Source organism: Pan paniscus, chromosome 23 (assembly GCF_029289425.2).
Source record: "Pan paniscus chromosome 23, NHGRI_mPanPan1-v2.0_pri, whole genome shotgun sequence".
Classification (NCBI taxonomy): domain Eukaryota; kingdom Metazoa; phylum Chordata; class Mammalia; order Primates; family Hominidae; genus Pan; species Pan paniscus.
The window spans coordinates 35,841,916-35,861,319 of record NC_085927.1 but is presented as its reverse complement, the minus strand read 5'-3'; the positions used below and the strand labels follow the sequence as shown (position 1 = coordinate 35,861,319).

General features: G+C 47.5%; 1 protein-coding gene across 1 annotated transcript in view; it reads right to left on the bottom strand.

The window, feature by feature from the left end:
* Positions 1-19,404, bottom strand: part of MYO18B (myosin XVIIIB) — a 268,281-nt gene that overhangs the window by 174,282 nt on the left and 74,595 nt on the right. The window contains exons 16-19 of the mRNA XM_034948321.3: positions 12,530-12,689; positions 10,128-10,311; positions 8,747-8,969; positions 4,831-4,940 (exon numbers count right to left, since the gene is read on the bottom strand). Of these exons, the coding sequence (XP_034804212.2) occupies positions 4,831-4,940; positions 8,747-8,969; positions 10,128-10,311; positions 12,530-12,689 (677 nt within the window). The remainder of the gene's footprint in view (positions 1-4,830; positions 4,941-8,746; positions 8,970-10,127; positions 10,312-12,529; positions 12,690-19,404) is intronic.

Genomic DNA, 19,404 nt, shown 5'->3' with positions numbered 1-19,404 from the left:
TTTAAAGTTAATATCCATGAATGGCATGTCCTGTAACGAACTGCACTAAATACTTTGCCTGCCCTCAGAGGGCTTCTATTCAACTCCTGTGTGAACATGAAAAGATGCTCAACACCCCTAATCATGAGGAAAATGCAAATCAAAACCACATTGAGACACTATCTCACACCCATTAGCATGGCAACTATCAAAAAAACAAAACAAAAAATAACACATTGGCAAGAATGTGGAGAACTTGCCATCCATGTGCAGTATTGGTGGGAATGCAAAATGGTACAGCTGCTATAAAAAACTGTATGGCAGCTCATCAAAAAATTTAAAATAGAATTACCATATGATCCAGCTATTCCACTTCTGGGTATATACCCCAAAAAACTGAAAGCAGGGTCTCACCAGGGCCTACTGGAGGGTAAAGAGTGGGAGGAGCGTGAGGACTGAAAAACTACCTATTGCGTACCATGCTTATTACCTGGGTGATGAACTTATCTGTACACCAAACCCTTGTAACATGAAATTTACCTAGATAATAAACATGCATGTGGACCTCCCCTGAACCTAAAACAAGAGTTAAAAAAAAAAAAAGAAAGAAAGTAGGGTCTTCAAGAGATATTTGTACATTCAACCCAGCAACCCCATTACTGGGCATATAGCTGAAGGAATAGAAATCCTTCTATTATAAAGACACATGCACATGTATGCTCATTGCAGCACAATTTGCAATAGTAAAGACATAGAATCACCCTAAATGCCCATCAGTGATAGACTGGATAAAGAAAATGTGGTACATAGACACTATGGAATACTATGCAGTCACAAAAAAAGAATGAGGGCCAGGCGCAGTGGCTCACACCTGTAATCCCAGCACTTTGGGAGGCCGAGGTGGGCGGATCACGAGGTCAGATCGAGATCATCCTGGCTAACATGGTGAAACCCCGTCTCTACTAAAAATACAAAAAATTAGCCAGGCGTGGTGGCGGGCGCCTGTAGTTCCAGCTACTCAGGAGGCTGTGGCAGAAGAATGGTGTGAACCTGGGAGGCAGAGCTTGCAGTGAGCCAAGATCGTGCCACCGCACTCTAGCCTGGGCAACAAAGCAAGACTCCATCTCAAAAAAAAAAAAAAAAAGAATGAGATAACGTCCTTTGCAGAAACATGAATGGAGCTGGAGGCCATTATCCTTAGCAAACTAATGCAGGAACAGAAAACCCAAATACCACATGTTCTTACTTATAAGTGGGAGCTAAATGATGAAAGCAAATGGACACATAGAGGGGAACAACACACACTGGAGCCTGTTGGAGGGGAAGGATGGGAGGAGGGAGAGAATCAGGAAAAATAACTAATGGGCTAATGGGTACTAGGCTTAATACCTGGGTGATGAACTGATCTGTACAACAAACCCCCATGACACAAGTTTGTTACAACAAACCTGCATGTGTACCCCGGAACTTAAAATAAAAGTTGAAAAGGAAACATGGAATCAACCCAAACATCCACTGACAGTCGAATGGACAGGTAAAATAAGGTATACATCCACAATGGAATATTTTTCAGCCTCAGGAAGGAAATTCTGACACCTGCCACAATATGAATGAACCTTGAGGACATTATGCAAAGTGAAATTAACCAGTCATGAAAGGACATATGCGGCATGGTTCTACTTCTATGATGGACTTAGAATAGTCAGATTTATAGAGACAGAAAGTGGAATGATGATGGCCAGAGCCTGAGGGGAGGAGGAATCGGGAATTATTGTTTAATGGGTACCAACTTTCAATTTTGCCAGACGAAAAAATTATGGAGATGAATGGTGCTTATTGTTGCTCAAAAATATGAATGTACTTAATACCACTGATCAACACACTTAAAAATGGTTATGGCGGTAAAGTTTATGCTATGTGTATTTTACCATAATTTTTTTTTAAGCCCTATGTCAGGAATCTGAGAGCCTGAGTTCAAATCCCAGCTCTACTACTACCTGGCTGGGTGGTCATGGCCTCAGCTGCCTACGCTGTGAAATGAGGATGATTCCCAGAGTGGGAAGGCTTTATATTTTGAATACTGTCTTAGCTCATGGTTCTGTAACCTTTTCATAGTATGTCTGATATTTTGTAATGAGAGTTTATGCATCTGTGATAAAAGACATATGCTATTTTTGTTTCAGGAACACAATATATCCATCAGGTACCCACCAAATGAGAGTACTTCATTGGCAAACAGTCTTGGCATGAAACACCAACATTCAGACCCCACACGTTAGACCCACAGGGGACTTCACCAAGACCCATTTTACACCCGGACAATGAATCCCCTCTGCTGCCGTCTAGTGTCTAATGACAATATTGACCTTTTCTAGCTGTCAACCTTGTCTTATTAAATCCTGAGGTCTTAACTGCTTTGCACACAGAAACTGATAGTTTGCCCACCCAAGCACGTGTTCATGTATAATTCATGGCATATCATGTGGCCTGGCAAATGAATATTTATCAGTTTTTTCATAAGAGGCAGGATGGTGTTTCTTTTCGTTGCTACCAAAATTCTATGCTGCAGCAAATAAAATTTGTGAGCAAATAAAAAAAGAATAAGAAGAAGCAAAAATTCCCAACCAAGTCCATTCTCCTTGTAATTTTCCATTTTCTGAGGCCTCTAGCGTGTATGGAGGTGGTTTTGGTTTGGCTACAACAGAGAACTGCTGACTCATTCAGAGTAGAAACACTTCCATATGCTACACCCTTTGCCTCCACAAAAAAACTCCCCCACACCTGACTCCTGCACCATTTTCAACCACAGAGGAGCCCAAGACCCTCTCAGTGGCTCCATTCAGCCCCTCTAAATGAAGTCAAATTTTCAGAGACCAAGAATAAGGAACCCCATGAACGAAGACTGGTACAGAGTGGTTGATAGCACCAAGTCAGGCAGAATTTCATGGCTTCCAAAATGGGCCACTACCCAGAGAAGGGACAGCCCTGTGCCACAGACATCTGGGGGTGATGTCCCCTCCATAGTGAGTTAGGAGGGCCCTGCAGAAGCCATTGCCTTGTCTACTGAAAGTGGCCTGTGCCCTGGTGCCCACTGCAAAGAAGAACTAAGAAGACACCTAAGAATTGTGACTTTACATCTAGTCTTCTGACTCATTCATTGAGGACTGCAGTGCTGATGATCTCAGGCACACACAGGCACATGCAGTTGCAACAGGATTGTGAACACATGGTCTGTGCGGCTTGTGTGTCATCGCCCTGGATTTGAAAGAGGATGATGATATTGATGGTGCTGCTGCTGATGTTGATGATGGTGGTTAATGTATATTGAGCCCTTACTATGTCCCAGGACCTGTGTAAGGTACATGAACTATACTATTACATGTCATCCTCAGAACACTCCATCGAGTTTCATGGAGTACTCTTTCATCTTGCTATTCAGATCCCAGCTCAGCTATCATCCTCCATCACATCCACTTGTTTAATTAGTTTTTGTAGCACTTATCCTGAAATTATGTGGATCCCCTATGTATTTTCTGCATTGTGGTCCTTCCCACTTTACACACGAGGAAACTGAGGCAGAAAGATGACATAACCAGTTTACATTCACACAGCCCCAGCTGGGAATCAAATTCAAGTCAGTTTGAACTACCTCCCTTTATGAACTATGCTCTTTAAACTATCCTCCCCTGGAATTGAGAAACTTGAGTCCAAGGAGCAAACCCACAAATGCCTGGCTGTGTGGCCTCAGGAGTGCCACTTCATCTTCAGAAACGTGGTGTTCTCTTTTGTAAATGGAGTGTAATAGCTCTTCTTTTGCAGGGCTGTTATGAAGATGAAATAGGGCTTTGCAAATTCTAACAAGCTCTCTAATCATCGATAAGCCTGTGGCCATTCTCAAGAGAAACATTTATTGAAAGTTTGGCACTGGAAGTAGAGATGAGATTCCATGAGTTTACGGTGTAGTTGGAGAAAGAAGACACACAGGGACAAAAATACAAAGTTAGGTCTGGGTATTCATTCATTCATTCATTCATTAACTCAACAAAAAAATTATTGAGCTCTTGCTGGAAGCCAGAAAACACAGAGGAGATTCACATTATTTCAGATAAGTGCTACATAAACATCAAAACAAGAGGATGTGATGAAGAATGGTATCTGAGCTGGGATCTCAATAGCAAGATGACACCAGCCATGCAAAGATCCGGGGAATGAGTGCTCCAGGCAGAGAAAACAGCTCGTGCAAAGGCCCTAAGGAGTGATGTTCATTAGAATTCTCAAACATGGGGCCCTGATGTAAATATTTCCTAAACATTTTGGACCCTGAAGCCTTCTTTTCATAGACCACCCCAGGGTGCTGGTGCTGAATGGAACACACTTTGCAAATGATGACCTTTCACCTTGCTAGGGTCCCTTTTAGCTGGGATGCTCTCTTCTCATGACTCTATTCTTATTCTTTTCCTAAAGTTCCTTATCTAGGGGTCAGAAGGGTCATTCTGGGCTGAGTCGGGTCCCAAATGACATTGTTGTAGGGGTTTGGTCTAGAGCAAGGATTTGAGTGAAACCTCATGCTGCCCTCAGCACTGCCCCCATGGTCCTGCTTTCAGATTCCAGCTGGTCCAGATGCCCCCTGGGGCAATCCCTTATGGAACATGAGCCCACTGGTCCTTAGTCAAAGTCATATTGCCCAGGCTGATCTTGTACTCCTGGACTCAAGTGATCCACCCACCTGGGTATCCCAAAGCACTGAGATTACAGGCATGAGCCACTCACCGTGCCCAGCCTTGGAACATATCCGATAACCAACATATCCATATCTAGGGCCTTCACCCCTCTCGCATGTGCTCCACCTACCTTCCTTTCATCTATTCCCTCGGAGGTCGACATGAGCTTCTTCAGGAGTGGAGCGTCCAGCACCTGGAATTGCCGGCGGAAGTGAGTGAGCCCCATGTGGTCAGCATAGCCTAGGGAGGTAGGAGCAGGCAGGAGAAGAGCACAGAGTCCAGATGAGAAGACGCAGCCCAGTTCCCTAAACCCCTAGACAGGAGTTCAGGGTCCTGCTTCCTAGCCTGGCTACTAACTTGCTGCATGGACTCATCTCTTGGGACCTTAGTTTCTCCATTTGTTAATTTAAGAGACTATATTTGATTGGCACTTCCCAGAGGTGTTCCTGAGAACACAAACCCTATAAAATGCTCCACTGAAAGTTTGAAAAAGCTGCACACTCATCTGCCTCTTGGAAGGTCCACAAGCCATGTCAGCATCCAAGTCAAAGGCTCTGAGAACTCATGCAGGGGAGATGCCTGATAAGCCTTGAGTTTCCCAACGTTAGCCCAGAGGTTCCCAAACCTGTTTGACAAAGGAAAGTGTTTTGTCTAACACATATTACCACCCCATACACTGTATGTGAAGCATGCTGCATTGGGCAGTTTCTAAGGGCATTTGTAAGTCTACCATGCAGGGTGGACACAACTGCATCCTTCTATGTGGGGAACTGGGAAGAGAAGGGGCACCTGAAAAGCTGTTGGGAGAAAATGACATTAGATTCAGTTTTTGAAGAAGCCATAGGGTTTTCCAAAAGAACTTGGTATGGAAGAGAAGTCTAGGCAGAGGGGGCTGTACAGACAAGACCTAGAACAGGGAAGTATAAGATACATTCCAAGGCTGGGCACGGTGTCAACAAAAAATACAAAAATTTGCCAGTCGTGGTGGTGCGTTCCTGTAGTCGCAGCTACTCTGGAGGTGGGAGAATTACTTGAGCCCAGGAGGCAGAGGTTGCAGCAAGCCATGATCGTGCCACTGCACTCCAGCCTGGGTGATAGAGCGAGACACTGTCCCAAAAAAGAAAAAAATTATTTTATAGTCCACAGTAACAGCCAGCATTTACTGAGAGCTTATGTGTGCAAATCACTAGGGTAACAACTTCCTCGTGTTATAGACACTCATGGGCCTATGTTATCATCCTCATTTTACAAAAGGGGAAATTCAGCCCCAGAGAGATGAATTCACCTAGTTACACGACACAAAATAGTAACTGTCTCAGCTGGGACTCAAACCCAGGCAGCGGAGAGTAGCCAAAGACGAGCAGAGACCAGGTCCCAAAGGAAACTGAATGCAAATTCCAGGTCTCGAGGTTTAGACTCTTCCCTGGGTACAAGAAGAGCCTCAACTGCTTCAGAAAGACCCCTCAAGTGACTGGATCAGAAAAGGTATGGTAAAATCTCACTCCACTCGAGACTTCACAATAAGCCAGATGCATCAACTAGGAAGAACAGCAATTGTGTGTGTGGCTAATCCTGGAAGACTTCCTGGGGAAGAGGAGGGTCTCAGACCAGCTTTGAAGGATGCAGACAGCACAGAGATGGGGGACCTGGGAGGTTACCAGCCTCCTTTAGGGCAGACCTATCTGCGTTCATGTCCCGTCTCTGTGCTTATGAGCCCCGTGACTGGGACAAATGATTCACCTTTCTGAGATTCAATTTCTTCACTTGTCAGATGAGAATAACAAGATCTATCTTCACATGGTCACTATGAGGATTAAATGCGATGACAATTATAGTAAAAGCGGCTAATGGGTATTATGTGTTCTTCCACAACCTGCCACTTTTCTAAGCTTTATTGTCTTATTAATGCACCCAGCCCCATAGCAGCCTTCAGCAATATGAGCTATTATAGGAGAGGACAGGGAGATAAGCTCTAGGGAATTTCCTGGGGTCACACGGCTGGTGAGAGGTGGCGGCCAGAATCAAGGCCAAACCATTTCCCTCCAGAGTTGGAGCTGTGCCTACCAGGCTGCACAATAGGTAATGTTTAATGAATGTTTACTACATACCTTTAGCACAGCAAAAATGATCTCATTTAGTATATGTGACAACACAGTGTCTAGTACGTAGTAGGTACTCAATAGCATGCATGAGTATGTATCACACATGCATGTGTATATATGCATATATACATTATATATGCACAGATTCCAAATAATAAATATTTGATGTATCTGTGTATGCATACAAATCTATCTCATGTGAGTGTGAAACAGACAAACATGACTTACAATAGAAATAAAAAGAGGAAATGAACCAGGTCTAGGAGACAGAAATTGGACATTTCTACCATGAGATATCAACCCTTCGCTTAGCTGGAAAGTTCATCATGGCTGAGCTAGGCTGTACTGAGAACAGAGATGGTGTCGTGAGGTCACGTGAACACAGGAACGGGATGCCCTGACCCTGTGTGCACACAGGTATTCTAACAGTCTGACCCAGGCGCAGGGCGCCTGCAAAGGCCCAGCACTTCCTGCCAAGCAGCCAAATAGAATCGATTAAGTGTGGGGGACCAGCCACTGGCTGTGACCATCCCCCTCTTCTCTTGTGACATTATCTGTCTCCCTCCTCTGCGGCTGTGCGGGTGGGAGGGAAAATCACTGATATGCTCAGCGGAGTGAGGGTCTCATCTTTGCTTCTAGCTGCTCCCAGTCAAATACTCTGTGCCCAGGGGTCCATTATTAACCCAGCAGGGGGAGATGGGAGAAGCGACCATACACTAGGGCACTAGTGACCACGGAGACTTTAACCAAATGAGGTGCTCACCTGAGACTTCTGCCTGTCCCAGCCACCCTGTCCTCTGCAGAGAGCATGGCCATGTCTGAGCCATTTCTAACTGTCAGAGAAGGGAGTCAGTGTGGTGGCCTTTGGAGACTGAGAGGCAGAAAAGAATAGCAAGGACTGAGATCAAACTCAACTCCTAAGATTAGCTAATGTGGGGACATCAGGTGCACATTTGCTTACTAAAATACAGACCCAAAAACTTCAATCCCTTGATTAGAACCCCCCCATCCCCCTGCCAGCCCATCATCTCCCCAGGTGGACCTGGTGATAACCCAACAGAGGCATTCGCAGCCTGCGCTGGTGGATGCCTCAGCCTCTTCTCCCACAACTCCTTGCTCATTCTGAATCCACTTCCCTGAAAACCTGCCCGTTTTATGCCTCCATCCTTCATACTTGCTGATCCCTCTGCCTAATGTTCCCTCCCCTTGCCAGAGGTGACAGTTTCTTATGCTTCAAGGCCTGACTATGGTATTACATCACTGTGAGCTTTCCCCAAACTCCCAGTGAGAGTAGGAAGCTCCCTCCTCTAGGCCTCAGGGCCTCCCGTATCCCTGGGTGATATGAGCCCTCATCAAGTCATATCGTCATCTCCTGGGATCACAGCAACCTCCCAAACCAAACTGAGCATTGTGAACATCAAAATATCACTCATCACAGGAATTCCACCCTCTGTTGCAAGACAATGCTCCTTAGAAATTCATGGCTAAAAGGAAGACACAGCCCTAGTTTTCTGGGAGTGTACAGGCAATTCTAGAAATAATATGGGCTTTTTCAACAGGCGCAGCCAACCACCATAGCACACGTATACCTATGTAACAAACCTGCATGTGCTGTACATGTATCCCATTTTGTTTGTGTGTGTGTGTGTGTGTATGTGTGTTTTCAGAAGAAATAAAGAAAAAAAAAACAGTGGGCTTCAGACTCAAAGAGAGCTGGGTCCTGATCCAGGCTCTGCCACGTCCAGGCAATGTGACCATGAGCAAGTACTTCCACCTCTCTGAGCATCAGTGGCCTCATCTCAGAAGACTGCTGGGAAGAGTAACCAGGATGCTGGGTGTGAAGCTCCTAGTACATGGCAGGGGCTCCCATCCCTTGGCTGCCACTGGTGGGTGGACATATCCCAGGAGTCAGAGACAAGGTGCTGTGTCCTAGCTGTCTCTTACCTGTCCTATGCAGACGCAGAGCCTCCAGGATGTGGAACCCAGCAAGCTGGACCCTCAGTGCTGGGATATCCAGGGCCAGAGGTCCACCTGCCCCAGGCTTGTCTCTACCAGGCTGCGGTGGTGTTGGAGATTCCTGCCCACTCCTGCTTTCCACCACAGGGTTTGGTACCAGGCAGTGGATAAAGTGCAGCCGGGACCTTTTGATCATGCTGGTCAGCGCGTCCTAGGACCAAATAGAGGGAGGTCAGGGACAGTTGTCTCATAGAGACACAGAAAGGGGACTGGACCCTCTCCATATATTCATTAAGCCCAAACTGGGCATCTTTCGGGCCCCTATGTCCCACACCAAGGAGCTCCCACCTACAGCCTGATTTGTGCTCACGAGAAATAATGGTTCTTGTTGAAACAGATGGAGAAACTGAGGCATGGAGAGAGCAAGTGAGTGGCCCCAGGTCACACAGACCAGTGGCAGAACAGCTGGGACTAGAACTCAGGACTCAGACTAAGGGCATTTCCACTATAACGCACTAGGAGGTTCATTTTTTTTCTTTTTTTATTATTTATTTATTTTTTATTATTTTTTTTTTTTGAGACAGAGTCTCACTCTGTTGCCAGGCTGGAGTGCAGTGGCACGATCTCAGCTCGCTGCAACCTCCTCCTCCCAGGTTCAAGTGATTCTCCTGCCTCAGCCACCCAAGTAGCGGGACTACAGACATGCGTCACGCCCAGCCAATTTTTTGTACTTTTAGTAAAGACAGGGTTTCACCATGTTGGCCAGGCTGGTCTCGAACTCGTGACCTCGTGATCTGCCCGCCTTGGCCTCCCAAAGTGCTGGAATTACAGGCGTGAGCCTCTGCGCCCGGCCACTATAAGGTTTATTTAAAGGTGTCCTTCCCTTGTCTCAGCCCATTCTCATTTCTGCTCAGCCTGGCCATTGACCAATCTCATGTTCTCATTTATTCACGGCTTCACATTCCAGGTCTAGGTACCACATTTACATCCAGCTGGGTCCTGCCGCCTTGCCCCAGGGGAACCTAGTGATGAGCAAGGCAGACAGGGCTAGTCTGGCTCTCATATGTGTCACTGGAGTCAAGAGGGCATTCATAGCTCGTGGGAGCTCCCCCAGGCCTCTCAACTCAACACCAAGCAGCACAGGCTTAGGCCTCAGACTTGGATCAGTCACTTCCTGGGGGTGGGACCAGGGCCAAGTTTCATTGCTGCTGGGAGCCCCCATTTCCTCCTCTGTGGAGCGTGGGGTGACACTCGCCCCTCTGGCCTTGCTGGGGAGGTTAGAGATGATGTAGGCACATGACTCAGCCCAGAGGAGATGAGGATGGAGGCAGTGAAGGCCAGGACACCATGAGACAGGGTGCCCACTCACCATCTGCAGCTTGATCTGGGAGCACGGGGCTTTCCTCCTCACCGCGGCAAGGCTGCTGGCAAAGGTCCTCCTCACCATGCGGCTCCTCTGCAGGGCCTGCTGGGAGGTGCCCTCCAGGCCTGCCACAGCCCGGCACACAGGAGGCAGCTTGGCCCGGGCCTGGAATAGACTCCGCAGCTCCTCTCTGGTGGGGAGGAGGGAAAAGAGAGAGGAGCTTTAGGAGGTTCTTGGGAAAGCCTTGGCCTGGGTGGTGGCAAAGGGAACAAACCTTCTTGCTTCCTGCTCCTCAGCTTCCTAAAGCCTCCTCTACAGTCATGTGTCCTAGCTGCTCCCCTTCATTCACAGCCCCTCCTGCCAGGTGAGGCTTTGCTTCATGGCAAATGCCAGCTCCTTCCCGATGCCCGTCTTCTACCTTCAAATGCTCCCTCCCTGCCTAGGCTTAGAGCATCTGTCCTATGGATATTCTTGTCACTTACATACCTACAGCAATGCTACGACACCTGTACTCTCTTAGAGGTCAAAGTCCTCTCTGCTATTCCTAGACCAGGCCTAGCACACAGTAGGCATGTGCCATGTGTTTCATGCAAGAAGGAATGACTCAGGCTGGGCACACAGTTTCTGGAGCTGCAAGATAATGTCAAATAAATACCCAGCCTGATACCTGAGCAGATAGTGCCTTCTCTCAGCATCCCTGTCATGGACAGATTCTGAGGTTAGTGGCCAGCATGCTAGCTTTTCATTTTTGTTGTTGTTGTTGTTGGTTTTTTTGAGATGGAGTCTTGCTCTGTTGCCAGGCTGGAGTGCAGTGGTGCAATCTCGGCTCACTGCAACCTCCGCCTCCCGGGTTCAAGCGATTCTCCTGCTTCAGCCTCCCGAGTAGCTGGGACTATAGGCACACGCCACCAGGCCCAGCTAATTTTTGTGTTTTTAGTAGAGACAGGGTTTCACCATGTTGGCCAGGATGATCTCAATCTCTTGACCTCGTGATCTGCCCACCTTGGCCTCCCAAAGTGCCAGGATTACAGAAGTGAGCCACCGCGCCGGGCCAAGGGTGCCAGCTTTTTAAGTGTCTGTTCCAATAAAGCAGAATGGCCTACCCTCTTCCATGAGCCAACTATGAACCAGGCTCTCTAATAGGTCATCTGCTACTTTACATCACTAAAGCCTTCTTAGATCAGACATGGGAGCTTTGGAACCTCATTCCCATTTCTCAGATTATGAAACTGAGGTCCAGGTCATGTAGCTTAAAAGAGGGAAAAACAGAATCTGAACATCTTCCTGTCTCCAAAGCTGGGCTATAGCCGCTGAGTCTTGTAGCATCGTCCCGCTCTTATTTATGGTACAGGAAGGAGAAACAACCGACAGGAGGGAGAGCGACTGCCCACGGTCACTCAGGTGACAAAGGGCAGGGCTGAGACTCAACCCGTGCCACCTGGGTCATCATTCAGTCCTCTGTGTGCTCGCAACTCCTGTTGCCCCATCCCTGGCCTGAATCTCTCTCCAGGAGCTGGATGTTCACGAGCCCCACTCCTGGATGTGGGTTTCCAATCAGCTCTGACATAATGTCCTGGGAATTCTCCAAGCATCTCTTAGACTCAAGCTGGGTCCTGGCTGTGCCACTGTTTTGCTGTGTGAGCAAAGGCAAGCCACTTCACTGCTCGGGGCCTCAATTTTTCTCATGTGTAAAATGGGACTAAGGATCTTGTGTTGTGATAAGGATTCAGAAGATACTCATAAAGCGTTAATGCTGATCCAAGGCACATAGGGAGTAGTGAGTAAGTGTTTCTTTCTCATCCTGGTGCCCATCTGAGACACCAGCACCTCCCTGGTGGTCTCAGTTTCTCTTCTTGTCTCTAAGCTCTACCCCTGAGGAATTCAGGCATTGAACTTGGGAGTGTGCATGCACACACACACACACACACACACAGAGACAGCATTTTCCAATAACCCTCTGAACTAAAAGCAGAGAATGCTGCCGGCCTCATGCCAGCACTCTGGGCTGAGCAGCCAGGGAACATGGTGAGCTTTTTTTAATGCTACAAAACATATCATTTCAGTTTTATGACCCCCTAGTTCTTGAATGTCCATAAAAGTTGTTCCAGTCACATCATCTCTCAGATACTTAATGAAAAGCAAAGTGCCAAAATAAGAAGTCACAGCTTTTTAGCTTTTGTTCCACCTCCCCAGAAGGCCAGCTTTTCTCCTCGGCTGGATTCACTCTGGCCCCAGGGAGACACTGCACTGCTCCAATTCAAGTTATGGTTCTTTGTTCCATTATGGAGGGATGGGATTCCTGGGCTGGCCCTCCCACACTGTGTTGTCGTGACTGCCTAGTTTAGGTGGGAAGGAAAACACAGCGCCTCCAATGCTCCATCCCCGTCCCCAGCCCTGACCCAACTCACCTTTTTGACTGTTGCAGGACCTGGGGTGCATCCAGGGCCGAGAGGTTGGGCTTGGCTCTGTGGAGCCAGCCTGTGAGGTCGTACCGCACAGGGTCCCATCCCAACTGGTGGAAAATCTCACACTGGAGGGGCTGCTCACAGGTCCGCAGGGCAGAGGACCCTGGAAACAGACATGGTGGCATGAGTGCTGGAGCCTGGTGAGGACACTCTGCAATCAGCTGGCATCCCTTAAACGCACAGTATCCATCTTAACGTGTTTCCAGATAGCTAACGCTCATGGTCGAAGGCACCCACATTTCTCCTGCTTGTAGTGAATTTGTGTACATTATTTCCAAAGTGGATTTTATTTTTTCTTGCTTTCTTAAATCTAGGATACCTGTTTTTCCCAAACATCATCCGTACACTCAATCTCCTCGAGTTTTTCTATATATATAACCACATATCACCTGGACTGTGATTTACTTGATGTTTTCTTTAAATCGACTTACATTTTCACAAGTACAGTACATTCATTTTAAAAGAAGCATCATATTGCAGATTTGATGTGCAAGATATGTTTATTTTCTGATATGCATGGAAATTATGATGAAATATTTTTAAAATATTTAGTTTTATGCCACGTAAAATCATTTTGAATACCATCAACCAAATAAATACAGGGAATACTTTTGGGAGATACAGGCACATCAGTTCCAAGAGACAGGGTGGGAGAAGAAAATGGGCCTGATCTTGAGGGCTAGAGAAATCCTAGGTTCTTTACCATTTATTACTGTGTGAAAGGTGCCAAGCCCCGTAAGTCTCTGAGCATCAGTTTCCTCGTCTGTAAAATGTGGATTAAATAAAGCATACCTCCCAGAGTGGCTTATGGCTTAAAGGAGATAATGTATGTAAAATATTTTAGTATAGTGTCCGGGCACATAATGGTCACTCAGTCAGCAGTAATGGTTGTCACTGCCCTTGACTGCACTTAAACCTTTGCTGATGTTCCCGAATCACAAAGTGTTGTTTATGTTCACATCCCCAGTGCCCAGCATCATGCTTGGCACATGCAGAGTCCAGAAGTGCTTGCAAAATGAATGCATGGATTAATTAATTAATGGATTGCTGTTCATTTATAATATTACTCTAACTATTGTGATGCTCACAGGTTGCAGTCACAGGTTTGGGATAGCTGTCTCCATACTGAATGGCCCCAGATGAATTTTTTTTTTTTTTTTTTTTTTGAGATGGAGTTTCACTCTTGTCACCCAGGCTGGAGTGCAATGGAGCGATCTCGGCACACTGCAACCTCCACCTCCCAGGTTCAAGTGATTCTCCTGCCTCAGCCTCCTGAGTAGCTGGGATTACAGGCATGAGCCAACATGCCTGGCTAATTTTGTATTTTTAGTAGGGATGGGGTTTCACCATGTTGGCCAGGCTGGTCTCGAACTCCTGACCTCAAGTGATCTGCCTGCCTTGGCCTCTCAAAGTGCTGGGATTACAGGCATGAGCCACCACACCCGGCCCCCAGATGGATTCCTATTAAGAGTGGTCAGATTATCATGACTCTTGGATCTATTCGGAACGATCTTACTTTGCTTTCCCATCCTGCTATTGCCAACGTACTCGCATGCACTAGGGTCCTGAGTCTTCCCCTCAAATCCTAATTTGCTACCTCTAAACTCCAGTAAGCTAGGAAACAAAGGACCTGCATTTCTTGGAACTCTCTGCAAAATACAACAGTGTGAGAGTCTGCGGCTTTCGTGAGCCTTTGTAGGAGTAAAGGGCGTGGCATCTGCCACCTGTGTGGCTGCTTAGAGGTACTGTGTGCTCACTTCCCAGATTGCCCCTGTCCAGGATAACGGAAGTTACCAGCACAGAACCCTTCTAGCAAAGTGAAGTTTCCCTGTTTCAAGAGTGTCCTGTGAGGCTTTCAGAGCTGTGCAGTCCCTGCCCTCAAGAAAGTCCCCTTCCAATGGGAGAGTAAAGCACCCACAGGGAGTAAGGTGACAAAGCACACACCAGGCTTTGGCGCAAATGTCCATGCTGCATTTACAATGCTACAGGTATCTGTTTACCTGGCTGCCTCCTTCCACTGTCCTGGAAGCAACTGGAGAGCAGGGACTGGTTGACTCATTGTTAGGCTCAGCAGCCAGTACAGGGCTGAGCTCTGAATGAGGATCATGACCGAGTAGGGGACAGGGAAGAAAGAAGAAAGGATTTCGATGTTTGCTAAGCCCCGGCTCCTAGCACTCTCTGCTGGACATGCTACCATGAGTGATTTCACTCTGGCTGGTAATGTTAGCATCTCTGGGCTAGTTTCTAGAAGATGACACTGAAGTTCAGAGACATGAGGCAATTTGGCTAATGGGGCACAGCAGGATGAGGCCACAGGTCTGCTGGTCCAAAAGCCTGCCTCTGTCCAGGGTGGTGTCCGGCACATGGAAATGCCACATTTCTCAGGCAATGTCCTGGAAAACAGTACCCAGCTGCCAGGCCTGCTTGTTCCCCTCATTCACTCCTTTATCCTGAAGTTGACTTTTATTCCACAATTTTGTCCATGAAAGCATTTCCCATGAAGTCTTTGGCTTTCAGGAGCCCCATGGATACTTCTGGAAGATGGAGCCTTATCCAGCATCTCTCTCTCACAGCTTCAGACTCTGTCACCTCCCCCAGCAGCCTGAACCCCCAGACAGGGCCCCCTCAGCCTCTGCAGGTCACACTCGGAGGTTGATGAGGGCCTGTCACCTGACCGTCCACTGTGCCTGGGCTCCATGAGAGTTGATCCCAGTCCCTGCTGGTCCTTGTGGGAACACTCAGCAAATGCACCTGAGGTAAGGAAACGAGGTCATAAACAGCGAGCCCTGGGTTAGCCGGAATGCCCCAAGTGTTCTGGATGATTGAATGTTGTCATTAACTCAGAGCCAACCAGAAAGCAATAGAGGAAGAGAACTATTTTTTCTTTTTAACCAAAATGTCGTAATTAATGTGTCTTCTCAGGGGGTTTAAGGCAAAGGATATGGACAGAGTCTCTCCCTTGGGTACTAAGGGCTTTATAGCACACTGCTAGGGATATCTGGGACTGACATCATAGACCTCATGGATAAAAGCGGAGGGGCCACAAATCTAGCCAAATCCCCTTCTGCCCACTCCAGCCTCACCCTACCATATGCCTTCTGCTTCCAACCCTACTTTCCGTCTCTTTTACCTACAAGGCAGGATCCAGAAAACATTCCCTTTGAGAATACATTTCCTTGATTCTAGATCACTGAGTTTTCACATATTCATCAGTTTTGTAAAAAGTATTCACTGTGCACCTCATCCCGCCAGCTGTGCCAGGCGTCATCTCCACAGAGGTGACCAGCCTCGCCCCTGTCACCATGCAGCTGGCCTTCCCCAAGGGGAAATGACTGATGAGCAAGTGTGGGACATGCCCTGGTGACCAATGCAGCGGGGAAGAGAAAAACCAGGGAGGGAGCCAGGATCGCAGGCAGGGAGGCGTCACCGCTTTTTACAAAGAGGTCAGGAAAGTCCATGAGCAGCACTGGGCTGGAATGTGGCGGAAGGGCCCTCCAAGCAGAAGGAGCTGCTGAAGCCAGGGCCCAGAGGTGGGAATGTGCATGCTATGTTTGAAGAGCAGCAAAGAGAGCTGTGTGATGGAGACAGGAGAGAGGAGGGGAACATGCACATATGGCCTTGTTATGATCAGGGCCCTGGGGAGACCGTGAACAGGAGCAACTGTCCTCGGGGAGCGCCCAGGGTTGTGGGGAGAATGGCAACAAGCAGGCAAGCAAGCAGAGAAACAACCACAACTTCACAGAGCTGGCAAGGGCCCTGAAGGAAGAAACAGGGAGTTGTGATGGGGTAGCGAGGCTGCCAGGGGGACAGCTTCAGACAGGGCAGGGAAGGTATCTAAAGGGTGACCTCTGAGCAGAGAGCTGAAGGAGGGGGAGGTGGAAATGCTCCGTGCAAACAGCACCTCCATCCTCGCCACAGCCCACGGGTTTCACCAGGACTGCCATCCTACAGAACCGGGAGAGGACTTTCCAGGAGTCACCAACAGTGCAGTTGAGCGGTGAGCAGAAGCCAGCTCAGGGCTCTGGGGCCCAAAGCCTGGGCTTCCCCAGCTCTTTCTCTTGGCTTCTTTTGGATCTGAGTGAGATGCCTCCCCTGCTCCCCAAAATCTCCACTCTTGAGCCCGTATCATACATAGAGACAGGGGTCCCTTTGACAGCCCGGAAAGTCACAAGTCCGACTGGCCTTTGCAGTAAGGCCACCCAGGTTCAGCGCTAGCCCTGTGCTTGGTGCCTATAGGGCCCTGGGAAGCCACTGGACCTCAGCAAGGACTCAGTCACCTCCCTGTAGCTGGGGTGCAGTAAAGCCCACAGGCCTGGCTCCAACCAAGGGCTCCACAACTAGCAGTTTCTGCCACTCATTCATTCTCCTTCCCCAGCTAGCAAAGGGGCAGACACATCTCACACCCCAGCCTGTGTGGAGGGGAATCCATCATTGCCAGGATTAAGTAAATGCCAGGACTCCTGCAGGGTGAGCACGGCCAGGGCCGCGGCACAACTTCCTGGGCCCTAGGCACGTTTGCTTTCATGGGCACCTTCCTCCATGAAAATATATATATACACACACACATATACACACATGCACACACATATATACAAACACACTCATACATATATACACACACATATACACACATGCACACATATACAAACACACTCATACATATATACACACATATACACACATGCACACACATATACACACTCATACACATATACACACTCATACATATATACACACTAATACATATATACATACATATACACACATGCACACACATGTATACACTCATACATACACACAGGTGCACACACACATATACACACAGGCACATGCACTACATACGTACCCTCACATATACAAACAACTAGACATACACACACATGCACGCACACAGGCACACACAGATATACACATACACATATAGACACAGATATATATATATACACAAACATGTTCACACACATACACATATATTTACACACAGGCATACACACATACACACATACAGTTATACAATGGAGATATGTTCTAAGAACTGCATCGTTAGGTGATTCGGTCCTTGTGGGAATACCATAGGGCATGCTAACCACAACCTAGATGGTAGAGCCTACCACACACATAGGCTGTATGGTACAGCCCATGGCTCCAAACTACAAACCTGTACAGCATGTGACCGCACTGAATACTGTAAGCCACCATAACACAATGGTAAGTACTCGTGTATCTAAACATATCTAAACATAGAAAAGGTGCAGTAAAAATACGGTATTATCATCTTATGGAATCACCATTTGTATACACAGTCCGTTGCCTGAAACACTGCTATGTGGTGCATGACTGTGTGTGTGTAATCCTAGCACTTTGGCAGGCCGAGGCAGGTGGATCACTTGAGGTCAGTAGTTCCAGACCAGCCTGGCCAACAAGGTGACACCCCATCTCTACTAAAAATACAAAAAATTAGCCAGGCATGGTGGCAGGCGCCTGTAATCCCAGCTACTTGGGAAGCTGAGGCAGGAGAATTGCTTGAACCCGGGAGGCGGAGGTTGCAGTGAGCTGAGATCGCGCCACTGCACTCTAGCCTGGGCGACAAGAGTGAAACTCCGTCTCTCTCTCTGTATGTATGTGTATATATATATTTATATTTACATATATTTATATATATATTTGTGTGTGTGTATAATTTAATATATAGGCATATATTAAAGAATAGCACTTGGCCTAAAAGTTCTTTTTCTTTCCAGAAATTAAAACATTTTCTGGGAGAGAACAACACACACTGGGCACATGGTAGGGTGAGGAGGGAGAGCATCTTGAAGAATAGCTAATGGATGCTGGGCTTAATACCTGAGTGATGGGACAATCTGTGCAGTAAATCACCATGGCACACATTTACCTATATAACAAACCTCCACATCCTGCACATGTACCCCTGACCTTAAAATTTAAAAAAATGAAAGACAACATTTTCATGGGCCCCCAGAACACCGGGCACTGTGCCTCCATGATAGGCAGAGAAGTCAGCTCTGCGCCAGTCACTGGCAAAGCCGAGCTCTCTGGGAATAATTTAGGAATTTGCACTGTGAGCTTGCTCCAGAGAGAGCTGCAGGAGGCATCAGATGCTGTTGCTGCTTCACTGGTTAGACAATCCTGTCCTGATGTGGGTAAAGGAATCCATCATGAATGTCTCGGACAGAGGTCTCTGCTGGTCACCATAAGGTGGAAGCTTCTGCCGGCGCTCACTCACTGGATGGTTGGCTCTTCTCCCAATTTCTTATCAACTGTTCCAGTTGGACAATCACCCGAAACATTCCATCAAGATGCATCTGTCTATGTCTCCAATGACTTCGACGAGGCCAAATCCAACGGTCATTCCCCAGCACACACCTCACTTGACCTTTCAGCCACATTTGATAAGGTCAATCCCTCCTGTGGCTTCCAGGGAGTCACATTCTCCTGACTTTCCCTCCTGCCTCCCTGGCCACACCTCGGTCTCCTGTGCTGGTTTTTTGCCTTGTCCCTGACACCTTGACATAGGAATATCCCAGAACCTAGTCCTTGGACATCTTCTCTACCAAGCCTCATTCTCTCAGTGACCTCAACCAGAGTCACAGTCCTCAGTCTTCTCCTTTCAGATGCACCTGCCTTACTGTCTCTTCTCTGCTGGAAGATGCATCTCCTGGGCTAGGACAGTGGCTGCCACATATTAGGTGCTCCATCCGTATTTTCTGAATGGACCAAGGAATGAATGAGTGCGAGCACATATCCTGGCCTCAAAGAGGGTTGGGACTGATAAGATCACTAAGTGCATTTGCCTTATT